At 48.3% G+C, this 16451-nt stretch overlaps 1 protein-coding gene across 1 annotated transcript in view; it reads right to left on the reverse strand.

Moving 5' to 3' along the window:
• The window catches only part of LOC135242613 (neuron navigator 2-like), a 139392-nt gene that overhangs the window by 18069 nt on the left and 104872 nt on the right, over positions 1-16451 (reverse strand). Inside the window, exons 20-25 of the mRNA XM_064313763.1 lie at positions 12516-12568; positions 8360-8383; positions 7837-7911; positions 3698-3781; positions 2642-2753; positions 1386-1540 (exon numbers count right to left, since the gene is read on the reverse strand). Of these exons, the coding sequence (XP_064169833.1) occupies positions 1386-1540; positions 2642-2753; positions 3698-3781; positions 7837-7911; positions 8360-8383; positions 12516-12568 (503 nt within the window). The remainder of the gene's footprint in view (positions 1-1385; positions 1541-2641; positions 2754-3697; positions 3782-7836; positions 7912-8359; positions 8384-12515; positions 12569-16451) is intronic.

Raw genomic sequence — 16451 nt, forward strand, 5'->3', positions numbered from 1 at the left:
AAAAACTGGGACTCCATACTGGAGAGTAAAACAGGATTCCAACAAAACCAAAACTCTCAAACCCAAACAGGAAACACGATATTCATGACTGGAGTGACATCACACACAACATGTGCTCAAGCTCTGATAACTAGGACTTGAAATGAGAAGCCCTGCAACCGCTACCGAAAAGTTAGCGCACGCTTTGAAGGAATGCTTTATTTCACAGCCCACTTTGACTCGACGGGTAGGCTAGCGCGGGGGATAGGTGGACCCAGATTCAGGGTCGCCAGGGATATTCCTGGTTTTTGAACCATCTGAACCCTGAACTACATGACTGGACAAATTACCAGGCCTAACAAATCCAGGCAACAACGGCATTTCATCATCCTGACTCCTAATAACCCACTAAACCGTGCAACCAAGCTTGGATGAGACAAACACCAGAACCAATCACTGGCCCTCCGGGACCAGGATTGGACAGCCCCGAACTAAACCTCCAATCACAGGACAGGATCAAAGCTACGCGTTGGCAACGAAACAAAAAGGAAAATGCTCGCAGTCAGCACTTCTGTCTTTGGTAAAAATTACAAATTTGAGCCGAAAATTACAACAAGCGAAAAAAAAAAGGAGTAAGGGGATCTCCAGACCAGGCAAGCGTACGGCGGCGGGGGAAGAGCGCACGTGCGCGCGATATGATACGCAGAGACTTCCGACGGCAAACCGCGGCGCGCCGGGGCAAAACATCCCTCAGGGATTTCACTGCGGTCGCTGCCGTGTCCCGAAGCTAAAATAGCAATTAGAGAGGAACGAAGAAGGCGCACCCGCGCCAGAGTTCGGCAGAGCAGGCAGGACTCGTTCTTCAAGACGCACAGTTAGCGTAGCGTGCCTGTTCGCCGCGGGCCCCTACGTGAACACAGCTCCCCTGATTTAGCCCCCCCGTTCAGAACAAACCGACTCAGATTTAAAAGTTGCAGGGCTCTGTACTAAGAAATTTTTTCCTGTGCTCCTAAGTTGACAAATTTAGGACGCTAAGAATTTTTCCAAGGAGCATGTGTGCTCCTAAGTTGACAAATTTAGGACGCTAAGAATTTTTCCAAGGAGCAATTGCCATGAAATTTGGCTATTTCCAGTATCCTAAGTTGAAAAATTTAGGAGCATATCTACTACCAACAGTAGATGTGTCCCTAAATTATATTTCCAGTTAGCACACATCAGTTATCAGGAGCACATGCCCCTAAAATGGGAGCACTGTAGAGCCCTGAGTGGACATTTAAGTAGTCAACTGCAGACACTGAAGACACTCTGATTGGGCAACGTGCTGTGTTCCGGTTTGGGTCAGACCATGTGCTGGGAATTCAGAGGGGTGGTGGTAATGGAGGGGGGGGGGGGAAGAGTGGACTGACCCAGTTCTTCCTCCTCTTCTTGTTCTTGGCGTCCTGGTCCAGGCTGCTGCCCACGCTGGAGTGGCTGGTGGCGCTGGCGATGCTGGACACGCTGTCCGAGGAGTGCTGCCTGCGTATGCGCAGGTCCGGCTGCGGCTGCGGGCCCGTGCCCGAGGCTGCGCAGACAGGCAAAGAGTGAGAGAGAGAGAGAGTGAGAGAGAGAGAGGGAGAGAGAGAGAGAGAGAGAGAGACAAAGAGAGAGATCAATCAGAGAAACGAATGCTTGAGTCTCAGACTCCAACACTCATTACACCCCCAGTTGTCACTGCAAATAAGAATCGAGTTTTCAGGTAACCTACTGGCTAAATTAATTGGAACATAAATAAATGAGAAAATATGATGTCATTTCCTTTGTCTACATAACAACTTCATCTCGCTGTGCTAAGATTAAATTGGGAACAACTACTACAACGCTACCTTATAACGAAGCAAGTTCATCAGCTGTGGAGCTTAACTCTATGAATCAAACACAGTGATGGACCAGACCTCTGTATTCATGTTAAAAATCCAAAAAGGAACAAAAGTATGCTTAAAGAGACTCACATCTTTGGTGAATTGAGCTGCTGTGGCCTAACATCAATCTGCATGCGGAGTGTAGCAGTGGTAAGAACTGGGCTGTAACGAAGGTAGGTTCGATTCGTAAGGACACTGCCGTTTCCCTTGACAAGATACTTACCTGCATTGCTTCAGTATATATCCAGCTGAATAAATGATACATGTCAAATGCTATGTAAAGTTGTGTAATGCCTGGATAGGCGTCTGCTAAATGCCTCTAATGTAATGTAATGCATATGAAGCCTATTAGCACAGCAGCCTCCTGCTAACTTCCCTGCACTGTATAACCAGAGCGATTTCACCAGTAAGAAGGGCTAATGGTGGCTAGGTGTTAGCACCAGGAAGTGTTAGCCACAGTAACTATTAACACCAGGAAGTGTTAGCCACAGTAACTATTAACACCAGGAAGTGTTAGCCAAAGTAACTGTTAGCACCAGGAAGTGTTAGCCACAGTAACTGTTAGCACTAGAAAGTATTAGCTACAGTAACTGTTAGCACCAGGAAGTGTTAGCCACGGTCAGTGCTAGGAAATATTAGGGTTGCTATGTATTAGTGGAGGCTAACTGTTAGAGGTGGTATTTGTTAACAGAAACAAGTGTCAGCAGTGTGAAGTGTTTGATAAGTATTAGTTAGCAGCTCTGTGCCACTCGCTACCCCCTCACCTTTACAGGTCAGCTCCGGGGTGTTGATCACACCGTTGATGGCCGCCTGCGCTGCCACGTTCTGCTTCTTCAGGAACTCGATGGTCTTCCTCAGCTCGTTCAGCTCAGAGTCCTGATAGGGCATGCGCAGATTAGCATGTTCACTGAACACTGTAGCCACAGCACATTCGGTGTTACTGTGGAGCAAGGCTCCAGTCACAAACAAGGTCAATATGATGATGGTGTCTCACAGCTTCTCCTGGCAATGTGGAAACCAAGAACAGAACCCGCATCGCGGTGGGTCTAGAAGCAGCTAAACTGGCTACTGGCTTCAGAGACGGAAAGGCCCTGACTGGAATGCTGAAGAAATTCTGAAGGGGTGCTGAGTAGTCGACTGTTTCTAGTTTCTGCTCATTTAGATCCTCCTGTTGTTGGTACGAAAATGTGTGTTTTAGTCAACAGGCCCCTACAGTGCACAACCTGGTGTTATATGGTGTACTCCATGTACATAAGAGTGTATGTTAGTAAACAGGTCCCTATAGTGTGTAAGCTGGTACTGTTATATGGTGTACTCTATGGGCATAGAATGCATTGGAGTAACTGTAGTAAACAGATCCCTATAGTGTGTTACCTGGTACTGTTACATGGTGTACCCTATGGGCATAGAGTGCATTGGAGTAACTGTAGTAAACAGGTCCCTATAGTGTGTAAGTTGGTGCTGTTACATGGTGTACCCTATGGGCATAGAGTGCATCGGAGTAACTGTAGTAAACAGATCCCTATAGTGTGTAAGCTGGTACTGTTACATGGTGTACCCTATGGGCACAGAGTGCATCGGAGTAACTGTAGTAAACGGGTCCCTATAGTGTGTAAGCTGGTGCTGTTATATGGTGTACTCTATGGGCATAGAGTGCATTGGAGTAACTGTAGTAAACAGGTCGCTATAGTGTGTAAGCTGGTACTGTTATATGGTGTACCCTACGGGCATAGAGTGTATTGGAGTAACAGCAGTAAAATGGTCACTAGCGTGAGCTATAGGGGCTGTTCTGTTGGCGTCGTGTCTCTCTCTCTCCTCACCTTCTGTTCCGCCGTCATGGTGAGGCTCTGGAGCCGGATGGTCATGTTTCCCAGACTCTGCTCGAAGGCGGCAACCAGGTGAGCCTGCACATGGAAAACCACATACAGTCAGAGAGCGTGACATCATTAATCGCCATTATAGGTACCCTGACTGGAATGTTTTTTTCACCCTCAGAATTCTAAGCCAGTGTTCTAGAACTCCACAGCTTTCAATTACCAGTAGCGATTGTGACATCAGCATTAGAACGTTCAGTCGAGAACATTCTAATCACATTATTTGTGATGTCACACCCTGGCTGTGTGACCACGCGCCAGGTGCCTGGGGAGCGGTTTGAGTGTTGTTTACAATTCACGCAAATTCGATCCGATATCACAGGGCTCAAAACAGAAACGGCACGTGGGGAAAGCACGCGAACACGTACACGCACGCGCGAACACATACACGCCCGAACGCGTGCGCAACAGGCTCGCTTAAGACTGAACTGCTTTCGACCGGGCACGCCACGACGATTCCACACACGGTCTTTATTTTCAAAACAGTTCTGAGCTGAGGATAAACCCCACGGCTTGCTGAGTCATTACTTGCTGATAATTCCGGACAGACGCGGCGATAAAACCCAAACAAGAGGGCTCAGAATCACCGCGGTAACCAAAATAAACAGTTTAACTGCGAACCGGGCAAATAAAACAGCAGTAGTAATTGTTCTGAAGTAAATCGTTTCTTACAGAATACAACTGAAAAGATTGAAAAGTTTCAAAAGCTTTGCTGAAAAACAAATCAAAATCAAATCAATTCATTTGAACGCTTTTCACACAAAGACAGTTTACTGAGCAGCAAAAAAAAGCAAAAACCAGGCCTGAACCCCCAAATAACAAGCACAGGAAGTAAAAAAAAAAAAAACATACATACAATGCATGTACACACCAGATAAACAGCCAGATATTAAATCTTTCACCAAGTCAGTCGATACACCCGTTGTTATTCACACTATGACCAGAAAGCACGAAACAGGCTCAGGACCTCTCCCATAGAGGTGCAGCGCTATTTAAATCATTAGTGTGAAGAACAGCTAAAACTCTCATACGAACCGGAGCTCAGAGCAAACAACCTGGCGAAGCATCCCCCCCCCCAAACCCTGCCCACCTCCCCGGCGGTCCGGGGGCCCACACTCCTGTCCGCCCCCCCCGCGGAGCGGCTCCCGGTCCTCCCCGGGGGCCGCCACCCGCTCCGCGCGCGCCCCCAACCCCGCTTCGGCGAGGGGTAGCGGTTCAGGGGGCGCCAGGTCACGGCGAGATCCCCGCCGGGGCGGGGAGTCGCGGACGACATTGGCGGGAGAGTGCGGTCCTGTTCCGAGGCCTGGCGGGCGGATCCAGACAGGGGGTCCCAGCGCGAGAGGTTCCTAACTGCGATCCCCTCCCTGTCTGGAGCAGGGGAGCAGGGGAGCGAGTGCACGCAGGTTCTGAGGCTATCAGCTATCAAGGGCTCTGTGAAACGCGAGCTGATAGCTCAGCGCAGACAAAACAGAGGCCTGGAACTCTGCCATTTCAGGCACCGGCGTTGCCAGTGCTGCTGTGTTCCCCCCCTAAATATCCCTCATTTCTCTAAATATAGATGCTTTCTCATTTCCAACACGTTTTTCCTTTAAAGTTTCCCTCAGAATCCGCCGGTGTACCGCAAACGTCCTCCAGTGAAAAATAAATACGCCTAAAATGTAGGGGATTGTCAGAAAAATTACCTGGAGTAAACCTCTATACCAAGGGGAAGTTCCCCCCAATCTGGCAACCCTTTTCGCAAAGACTCCCCCCAGTTGGGTCTGGTCAGGACCAGCCTGTTTATGCATCCCTGACCTCAGTTATTCCAGAGAACCAGCTTGCCTGAGTAACAGCAGAGGGCACTTCTACCAGCGTGCAGATCAAAAGAAAGGCCGACCTCACTGACCCTCATTGCTCCTTCATCGGAGTACTCTCGAAGCAACCCGCGAAAAATCCCCCCTCGACGGGGATTTAAAACCCCTCCATTCTCAAGTTGCCTCGTGGTAAAGGGTGGTCAAAAAAAACAAAAAACAAACACCGGTGTGAGTGTCGAGGGTTCTAACCATCTCGCCACAAACTGTTCTCCGTTCCAAGCGCGTACAGGAGCTCCCTGACCATTTCTGTTCAGGTTTATTATTTATTATCGTAATAATATCGTTGCTAACTATTATTATCGTTTCTCTGAGCTGTAACGAAAAAGCAGTGTTGTGCAACACTGGGGAAGTGTGGCTTCTGGGGAAAGATCCGGAACATCAGGGAAGGGGTGGTCGGCGGGACGGGCGCCCCCTGCAGACGTGTAAGGACGGCGGGCCGCGGTGACAGACGCGCGCCCACCCGTCTGACTCACCCTTCCGTTCCACCAACAGCCAATGGGCACAGACAGGAAACTCCGCCCCCTGCATCACACCGTCCTTTCGGGACTGTGACGCAAACGCGTTTAATCGGAACTTCGCTCAAGTTGTGAAAGACTACGATTGCACAACCCATAACCTGTTTTATTTTGACTGACATTTTTATTTTGACTCAGTGTACAGTCACGCCAAATCTTATTAAAAAGATTTAATTACTGTGTGAAAATGTATTTCCCGTGTACTTGGATATTCAGTACATGAGTATGAATTACTGAAGACGGAGTAATATTAATGTTATCAGCAGTGAGGGCTACCAGAGTAAATTAAAAATATATAGAAAATAATACTAATATTACAATAATATTTCCATCTAGTTCCTTACAGATAACACATACCGCATTGCTGTAACACCATTGCAGGTTAAATAAATACATACTGTGTGCTGTGGGTTCGATCTCTAACTTTGTGTAAAAAAGCACGCAGTCATTCCACCTATCCCTCACCAACTGAAACAAAGTGCTCCAGTTTTGTGCTACAAAGCAACAGCTACGAATGCTAGGCTAACACTAGGCCAACTTTAGGCTAAGGTTAGGCTAACGCTAGGCTAACGTTAGGCTAAGTCAACACGTATGCAGGAATGAGATCACGCAGGAGAGGTGATGCAGGGGGGGTAAGAACGCTCCTCTGTAGCGTGTAATCAGGCTTGTCCTAGCGACCCCTCCATCACTGCTGAGTGCAGGGTAAACACACGAGAAACCCCAACATTATCCACGCTCAAATACTACTGTTTACAGCAGTTCTCAACTCCTTGAAAAACTTCTCCCCGCTGAGTATGAATTTTAAAACACAGCCAGCTGTTACCGACTGCATGTACTGTAGAATTATGCAACGTGCCTTCATAATCCCGCTGTATTATTCATTTGACATAATTTGACAGTGAGCTGTCAGTCGCTGATATCCAGACACGTCAATAAGTTGAAGGCTTGTTTATTCTTGTTCATTCATTAAACCCTTTAATATCACAAATATGTGATGAGAATTTTCTTTACCAAACACTCTCATGCTGATGTCACAATCACTACCGGTAATCGAAAGCAATGGAGTTCTAGAACACTGACTTGGAATTTTGAAGAAAAAAAAAAACATTCTAAATAACTGACAGTCTCCTAGGCTACAGTCTCCCTCTGCCCTCATAGTCAAATAAGCTGTATTAAGCCCCTTTATCCCAGCTGTAATGCAGACTAATTTTCTAGTGCCCAGACAGGCAAGTTCTGGCAGGTCTACTGGCCTATAAGTACGTTTCACTGTTTGGTAAGCATGGATCGTTGGATGCAATGGCCTGACAACGACGGCACAAAACCTGCCCTTGTAACACACAACCTTCTCGCAACGTTTCAGGAACGCTGTCACGGTGTTATCGGCCTTGGGGTCAGCCCTGAGGGGATCCCTTACACCCCCCCCCCCCACTTTGCCTGATCTCCGGGATTGCAGACACTTGGTTGCTGTGACAACCGCAAAGCCACACAAATTTATAGTCGGATAAATGCACCATGGCTGTTCCCCGGGCAACCCCCCCACCTCCCCCGGTTGCTGAAACTTCCACTACTACCATGCTGCTGTGATGCAAACAGAAGCAAGTGGCTCTCAGATAATTCAAAGGCACGCTAGCCAGAGAAAGCATAGCATCTCACAACCTAGCACACTGCGACAGTAGATTGACTGTGAAATGGTGCGGGTCCTCTTGCCGGTGCTTACGTTAGAGCTGAGCTGAGTGGTCAGCGCCGACACCTTCTCCTGGGAGGAGTCCAACTCCCTCCTGAGCTTCCGGATCTAAAAACCAGACAGACAGGGGGAAAGGACCAATCGCAGGTCCCCGTCAGGGAAAGCACGGCAGCTCGTAGAACGCGATAAACCGGCGGTCCCCAACCCTGTTCCTGGAGATTTACGGTCCTGTATGTTGTCATTCCAAACCTTAACAAAGCACAATTCATTCAACAGCTACAGATACTAATTAGCAGCTTAAGCTGCAAATTTGTAGAGTCAGGTGTGCCAAATTAGGGTGGAACTGAAAACCTACAGGATGGTAGATCTCCAGGAACAGGGTTGGGAACCACTGAGATAAACAGACATGCATTTAAATAGCGAGCGGGAAGTGGCCCTGCCACACCAGTTTAACAGAACCCAGCATAAAACACCACATCCTCTCAGGCTTTGTGTTATCTTCCCTGTACAGACACAGACCGTAGGGGTTCTCTCATACAGGCGAAGACCTCCTTACCTCTGACTGGGACTTCTCTTCAGGCTGAAAAACAAAAACAAAACAAAAACCAGAGGTGAGTGAATTTGGGAGAAACATTGCTCTGAAATAGATAACAGGGGTGTTATCTGAAGCGGGACGATAAGGATGTATGGACTGAGTTTCTTCCTCCAGCCACAGGATGGCGCTGTGTCCACCATTTCTGGCAGACTGTAACTCTGTACTGGACCTGACCTGCCCCTGCCCCTGCCCCTGCCCCTGCCCCCACCCCCGGTGCTTGCCACTCGCCTGTTAAACTCAAGGGGTAATTTACAGATTAAGGAGAAATGGCCAGAGAGATTACAGGCCATCACCTGAAGTACAGGCCCATGACAGAATCTGAGAACCACACATTAGGGCTGGGGGGGTGGGGGGTGGAGTGGGGGGGCTCCTCAGAGGTCAATATCATCCTACCCAGCAATTCATTTTTGTCCCCTGTAGGGGACATGAGTCTCTTATCTGAAGAACCACATTTACTACTATGCTGAAACCTACACCCCACAGTCATTCAATAAGAATAAAGTAAATAACATTGTTGAAAATATTTTCACTGCAACAAGTTTTCATCACCCAAAACTATGTCAAAAAAGACATTCTGCCAGGTCATGGAGGATATAATTGGGGGATGTATAACAAAACCATGGAAACCAGCTTTAATCTGGACAAATCATCTTCAACTACTACAACACAGGTGGACTGCATTATTATTATTGACAACAATCTTTATTATTAGCATTAGCAGCAGCAATAGTTTATATTTGCTAAATGGTTTTAGCAAAGTGTATTCATTGTAATCACTAGCCATAAAGGTGATGTTAAGATAAAACATGCCACCTCAAGACTCAGTGTACTTCCAGAACAAAAACATTAGTTCTCTAAACAGGAACACGTATGCTCAAACGCACTCATCCTGGCACGGCGCATGTGACCCGCTCAGGGGTTGAGGTTCCGCGTGAACTCGACAGCCCGCGTTTCGGATATTACGCGTCGCCCGTCGTTTCGTGGACGGTCGCCAGGGGCGAGGGAGGGGAAACGGCCCGAACAGACGCGCTGCTGTTTCGCAACCGAAAAATCATTTCGGTCCGAGGGGCGGGGCCGGGCCGGAGGGGGCGGAGCTGTTCCGACGGGTCGCCGGGGGAATCGGAAGCTCCGGGGCCGCGCCGCCGCCGGGGTTTCGACGGGGCGATGACTAAAACGTCCGCCAGGCGCGGAGCTGCCAAAAAAGGACGCGGACGCCCCCGCGACGGGGCGAGGACGGGCCCGCGGTTCGCGCGAGCGCAGGGGCTTGTCCCGGCTGGAGCGGAACGCTGACTCACGTCAAAAGGCAGCAAGACGCCGCTTTTCCCAAAGCGAGCGCCTACTCCAAAGAGCCCCGCTCCGACGGTCCCGTCTGCACGCCTCCTTCGACAGCACCGCAAACATCGGCGAGCGGCGCCCGCTTCTAGCAGCTTCCGCCCGTCGAACACCGGCCCAGATTAGGAAATGTCATTCTTCTGTGACCTTTATGCTTCCAAAACTGTACAACCACCTTAATCATTTTTAACACTTTTTTTTCTTCAGAGGATTAAAAGAATAAGCAACGCTTTTTAGAAAAACAGAAGAGGACATAGCCAAAAACCTTAAACAATCATCGCATTCCTGAAGGAGAAACGCAAAAGGGAAGCTTTTTCTCCTGCAGACGAAGGAATCGGTCCAGAGCGCAGACTAATATCTTGACACAACGCATCGTCTTCGTCAGACTCAAACAGGACACGATGCCCCACTAGCATCCCCAGCCAGCGCGCACCTCCCGCTGGTAGACATTCTCTTTCAAACTGTCAACCGTGAGATAACAGCCATAGGCATCAAAACAGAACATTACACCGGCGGAAAATCAGAAACCACAGAATGTACGCAGAAGTTGAACAGAGACACAAAACACGAGGAAGCCTGTCTCCCTTCACCCACAGGAGAACCTCGCTCCCCTTCTCAGCACTGGGTGGGGGGGGGGGGTCCTACCGTAAGGTCCCACGGCCGGAGCGTGCCTGCGAAGGTGACGGTGGCCATCATCCTGGACTCGCGGTCCGGGCGCTCTCTCTCTCTCTCCCTCTCTCTCTCTCTCTATCTCCCTCTCTCCCTCTCTCTCTCGCCCCGGTCGGAGTCTCGTCTGAGCCCGTGTGCGCGGCGCGTCGCGTTTCCTCAGAGGAGCTGTCACTGCAGCTTACTACCTGCCTGAGGCCGAGCCCCTGCGCGCGGCTGTGGGAGGGGCCCACACGCCTCGCCAACTTTAAAAGCGCTCCATTAGCGCGTTACAACAGCTGTGTGTTTAAAGAGCTCAGCTAGTACAGTACAACAGCTGTGTGTTTAAAGAGCTCAGCTAGTACAGTACAACAGCTGTGTATGTTTAAAGAGCCCAACTAGTACAGTACAACAGCTGTGTATGTTTAAAGAGCTCAGCTAGTACAGTACAACAGCTGTGTGTTTAAAGAGCTCAGCTAGTACAGTACAACAGCTGTGTGTGTTTAAAGAGCTCAGCTAGTACAGTACAACAGCTGTGTACGTTTAAAGAGCTCAGCTAGTACAGTACAACAGCTGTGTACAATTAAAGAGCTCAACTAGTACAGTACAACAGCTGTGTACATTTAAAGAGCTCAACTAGTACAGTACAACAGCTGTGTATGTTTAAAGAGCTCAACTAGTACAGTACAACAGCTGTGTGTTTAAAGAGCTCAACTAGTACAGTACAACAGCTGTGTATGTTTAAAGAGCTCAACTAGTACAGTACAACAGCTGTGTACATTTAAAGAGCTCAACTAGTACAGTACAACAGCTGTGTACATTTAAAGAGCTCAGCTAGTACAGTACAACAGCTGTGTGTTTAAAGAGCTCAACTAGTACAGTACAACAGCTGTGTGTTTAAAGAGCTCAACTAGTACAGTACAACAGCTGTGTACATTTAAAGAGCTCAACTAGTACAGTACAACAGCTGTGTACATTTAAACAGCCCAACTAGTACAGTACAACAGCTGTGTATGTTTAAAGAGCTCAGCTAGTACAGTACAACAGCTGTGTACATTTAAAGAGCTCAACTAGTACAGTACAACAGCTGTGTGTTTAAAGAGCTCAGCTAGTACAGTACAACAGCTGTGTGTTTAAAGAGCTCAGCTAGTACAGTACAACAGCTGTGTGTTTAAAGAGCTCAACTAGTACAGTACAACAGCTGTGTACATTTAAAGAGCTCAATTAGTACAGTACAACAGCTGTGTACATTTAAAGAGCTCAACTAGTACGGTACTCAAATACTTTAAGATGACTTTGTACAGCACAGCGCTCGCAAGACTTTCAAAAGCACTTTACTAGTACACTACTGCACCCACATACTTTCAAAAGCACTTTACTAGTACACTACTGCACCCACATATTTTTAAAAGCACTTTACTAGTACACTACTGCAACCACATACTTTCAAAAGCACTTTACTAGTACCCTACTGCACCCACATACATTCAAAAGCACTTTACTAATACAGTGCTCACATTTTCACACAAGTGCTGAAATAGTACAGTACAGGACTGATATCATTTAAAAGCACTTAAACAGCACAGTGAGTCTCTGCCACGTGACGGAATAACGGACAATTAGCAAGTCCTGACAGACAGCCGGCCGGCTAGCTACATTCAAGTTTCAATTTCACGTCTGCTCGGTACACTGCACGGTAAAAACCACACAGTGCCAAATGAATGCTAACAGAAGCGCCGCCGCGGGATATCTGAGATCTGAAAACAAAAGAGCGTGTACTTATTGGATTTCGATACCTTTGTTCACTTCAGCTCAAGCTGCTACAAGCTGGGTGAAATTTTCCAAGGAAAAAAAGCCAAACAAGGATAATGCTGACTTACTTCCTTATAATTGCACCCTCAAGTAAAAAAATTAAAAAATTAAAAATAAAAAAAACAACAGCTGGAGTATCAAGCGATTCTCTCAGCAACATTCCAAAGGTTTACGGGCTGCCAGTGACCACAATCAGACTGTCTGTTCGGAGTTCTTCCCGGAACATTCTAGATAATCTTCTAACACCAAGGACAATGCATGCATGAAGCGCCGCGTGTCACGTTCGAACAAATCACTGCAAACAAATTTTACTTTGCTTAAAACTCACCGTTGAGTAGACGGAGGAGGTGCTGGACACGAGGGAGAGCGATGACCCGTGAACTGAAAAAAAAGAGAGAGAGAGAGAGAGAGAGAGAGAGAGAGATTAAAAAAACCCTTTTATTGGGACATTGTTTAACCACAGAAATTACTGTACTTCAAAACAAAAATAATATACAAGCAACATAAAGAGAAAAACCAATTAACAAACTAACCACAGGCAGAAAAGAGAGAAATAGCTAGAGAAAAGAGGGAGAGAGAGAGAGAGAGAGAGAGGTGAGATTCAGAAAACAGACTGGGAACTGTGAAAGAAGAGGGGGAAACCCCCAGAGCGGTGCGATGCGTGCCTTATTCAGTCAATAACAGTCTGTGAGGCGGGTGCTCGGAGCTGCGCTGTGTGCGGTTCTATCTGACGCCCCGCTCCTTCATCGCGGCCTTGGAGCGTGCCGACGAACACACAGGCCTTCCACCACAGCGCTGGCGGCAAACCCGACCGCGTGGAGTCGCTTTCTCTCCCTCACCTCCCTCCAACGCGTAAAACGCGACATGTAGCTGTCGTCATGGCAATTAGGGCGATAACTGTACGGCTCAAGTCCGGAAGATGAGGCTGTAAACTGAATACTAAACGAATGACAAATTATAAAGCGCAAACGCGAGATAACGTAGCATTTCTTTCCAAAGGTACAACAGGATTCTCTGAATACAACGCGCTGGCTCTACGTGTGCCATCCCACAATGCACTGCATGGCGTCGCCTAAGCAGAATTAGTACACCAGATGACACAAGCGCATCAAAATTGTTTGAAAAGCCAAGTTTGATGGGAATTATATTTTTTAAATATATTTCTCTCATCTGAAATAAGGTTACAAGTCGATTCAAACTGAACTTATGATTCTGTCGAGGCTGGTCAAGCCAAATAAGGAAATAACATGTCATTCAGTTTAGTGTTTCCAGAAACTTCTTCAATCCAAAACCCAGCGGCATGACAGGAACAAACCCCCAACTGCGGTTTTAAATTGTCAAGTGTTTAAAATGTCAACACTTGACATTTTAAAACGGGAAACTAATCACAAAATAATGCATTATAAAAAATAAAAAACCAATTACCTACACGCCTCAGCTGGAACGCTGCGGTCAATATGGCTGCCAGAAAATGTTTTTACTACAACTTGTGACATCACAGAAGGAACAGCACTGGCAGCTCTGCCAGAACTAGAGAACGTGGGAGAGGCAAACGACATTCCCCCCCGCCCTCCCCCCCCCCAAGAGCCCCGGGGACCTGCGTTATTTTAATGAAGAGTTTCTCATGCTAACCCGCTCCGCCAGTCGCATAAATCATGTCCTCACGGTCGTAAATGCATAGAACACTTCCACGTTGAGGAAATCTCACAAACTCAAGAGCGATAATAGATTCACTCTAGGCCATAGGCAGATACTCGTTAAGACGGGCGAAATATCATTGGACTTTTTATTGTTTTCTTTCTATCTTTCGCGTTAGCCCAGTTTCAAAATGTTTTAAAATACACTGTGCTAATTACACTTTAACAAAGCGTACGAATCAAAAAAGCTTGCGATATATAAAGCATATCGCTGCAAAACAATTCTGTCAATGAAAACCAAAGTGGCAGATTGCTTCGGAAGTTCCACGGGAAAGCAATGCATTGCGAGAACGTTTCTGGGTCAAGAGACAAAGTGAAGATATATCAGTAACGGTGGTAACCGGACCATGGAAACCTAACAAAACACAGAGTGGATGCTACTACTGGTACTCTTGTCATATTGGATAACGCTTGTTGGTCTTTTGCTTGAGAGGACTCCGGCATTGTGCTGCGCTGAGTGTCATCACGTTTCAGGAGCGGAAAGCCAGCTCTCTGTAACTGGCCCTGTAATTATATTCCCCCAAGGTGCCCGGGGACAGGGCTGAGGAGAGAGAGGGCAGGACGAGGATTTGAGCCTGAATACCTTCCCCCTCTAATAAGGGGGGGGTTTAGGTGCGCGGCTGAATCTTCTGTACTCTCGGCTGAATGAGTCCCGTTCGCCCCTGGGGGGGGGGGGGGGGGGGGGGGGGCGTTAGGAACTGATTGTTTTGGTGGGTTCGCGGGGTTCGTGAGCTGCTTCCTCGTCTGGTGATTCAGAGCACAGGGGCTGGCGTTCATCGCGGCTGCAGCGTGCGGTCAAACGGCCAAACGCCAAGTCCCGGAGGAGAGAGACGAAGGACCTACTGACACACTGATGAGAAGCCAACGGGCGTGCCAAAACGCCAATCAAACGCTGAAGGGCACGCCAACACACTTATCGAAAGCCAATGGGAACACAAAAACGCTGATTGAACACTAAGGGGCGCACCAAAACACCGATCAAAAGCTAATGGTCGCACAAAAACACTGATTGAATGCTAAAGGGTGCACCAAAACACCAACCGAAAACTAAAGGGCTAAACATTTTTTACATTACATTACATAACATTACATTATAGGCATTTAGCTGACGCTCTTATCCAGAGCGACTTACAACAGTGTAACCAAACTCAGGATCAAGTCCACTTAAGTCCATTGAACAAAATGCAGATAAAAAGCCTTTACTATGATAGCATACATTAAGGAGAAACAAGATAGTCTGAACCAAAAATTTTGACGCTATCCAGATGCCTAGCCCGGATCCTACAAACCAGCCAAACATCCACACTGTGTCCTATAGGGACTTTGTCTTTTTTCTTGAATGGAGGACTGTGTGTGTATTTAGCTTTGAGCCTAAACTGATGGGGCACTGCTTCATGAGGTCAGACCCTGACCGCGCAGCATCGTCGGAAAACAAAGAACGGCAAAAACGGGGGATGTTCCCGGCATTTACACGGCAACCCGCCCGCGTCGCCCTAAATAAACACCCCGCGGCAGGGTTTAGGTTTCCCAGGGAACCGTATTTGAATCTCAATGCTGTCCGAGCCGCAGCCGCGACCGAAACCCCACAGCCTGAAGAGCCGCCTAGCCCAGACACACAGAAATCAGCACAGCCTGAAGAGCTAACCCCACAGCCTGAAGAGCTAACCCCACAGCCTGAAGAGCTAACCCCACAGCCTGAAGAGCTAACCCCACAGCATCGAAGAGCTAGCCCCACAGCCTGAAGAGCTAACCCCACAGCCTGAAGAGCTAGCCCCACAGCCTGAAGAGCTAACCCCACAGCCTGAAGAGCTAACCCCACAGCCTGAAGAGCTAACCCCACAGCATCGAAGAGCTAGCCCCACAGCCTGAAGAGCTAACCCCACAGCCTGAAGAGCTAGCCCCACAGCCTGAAGAGCTAACCCCACAGCCTGAAGAGCTAACCCCACAGCATCGAAGAGCTAGCCCCACAGCTTGAAGAGCTAACCCCACAGCCTGAAGAGCTAACCCCACAGCCCGAAGAGCTAACCCCACAGCCTGAAGAGCTAACCCCACAGCCTGAAGAGCTAACCCCACAGCCTGAAGAGCTAACCCCACAGCGTCGAAGAGCTAACCCCACAGCCGAAGAGCTAACCCCACAGCCGAAGAGCTAGCCCCACAGCCTGAGATCAGCACAGCGTCAAAGAGCTAACCCCACAGCCTGAAGAGCTAACCCCACACCTGAAGAGCGCCTCCAGACACCAGAATCAGCACAGCCAAGAGCTAACCCCCAGCCTGAAGAGCTAACCCCACAGCCTGAAGAGCTAACCCCACAGCCTGAAGAGCTAACCCCACAGCATCGAAGAGCTAACCCCCAGCCTGAAGAGCTAACCCCACAGCCTGAAGAGCTAACACCACAGCCCGAAGAGCTAACCCCACAGCCTGAAGAGCTAACATCACAGCCCGAAGAGCTAACCGCACAGCCTGAAGAGCTAACCCCACAGCCTGAAGAGCTAACACCACAGCCCGAAGAGCTAACCGCACAGCCTGAAGAGCTAACCCCCAGCCTGAAGAGCTAACCCCACAGCCTG

This window comes from Anguilla rostrata, chromosome 16 (genome assembly GCF_018555375.3).
Source record: "Anguilla rostrata isolate EN2019 chromosome 16, ASM1855537v3, whole genome shotgun sequence".
NCBI classification, from domain to species: domain Eukaryota; kingdom Metazoa; phylum Chordata; class Actinopteri; order Anguilliformes; family Anguillidae; genus Anguilla; species Anguilla rostrata.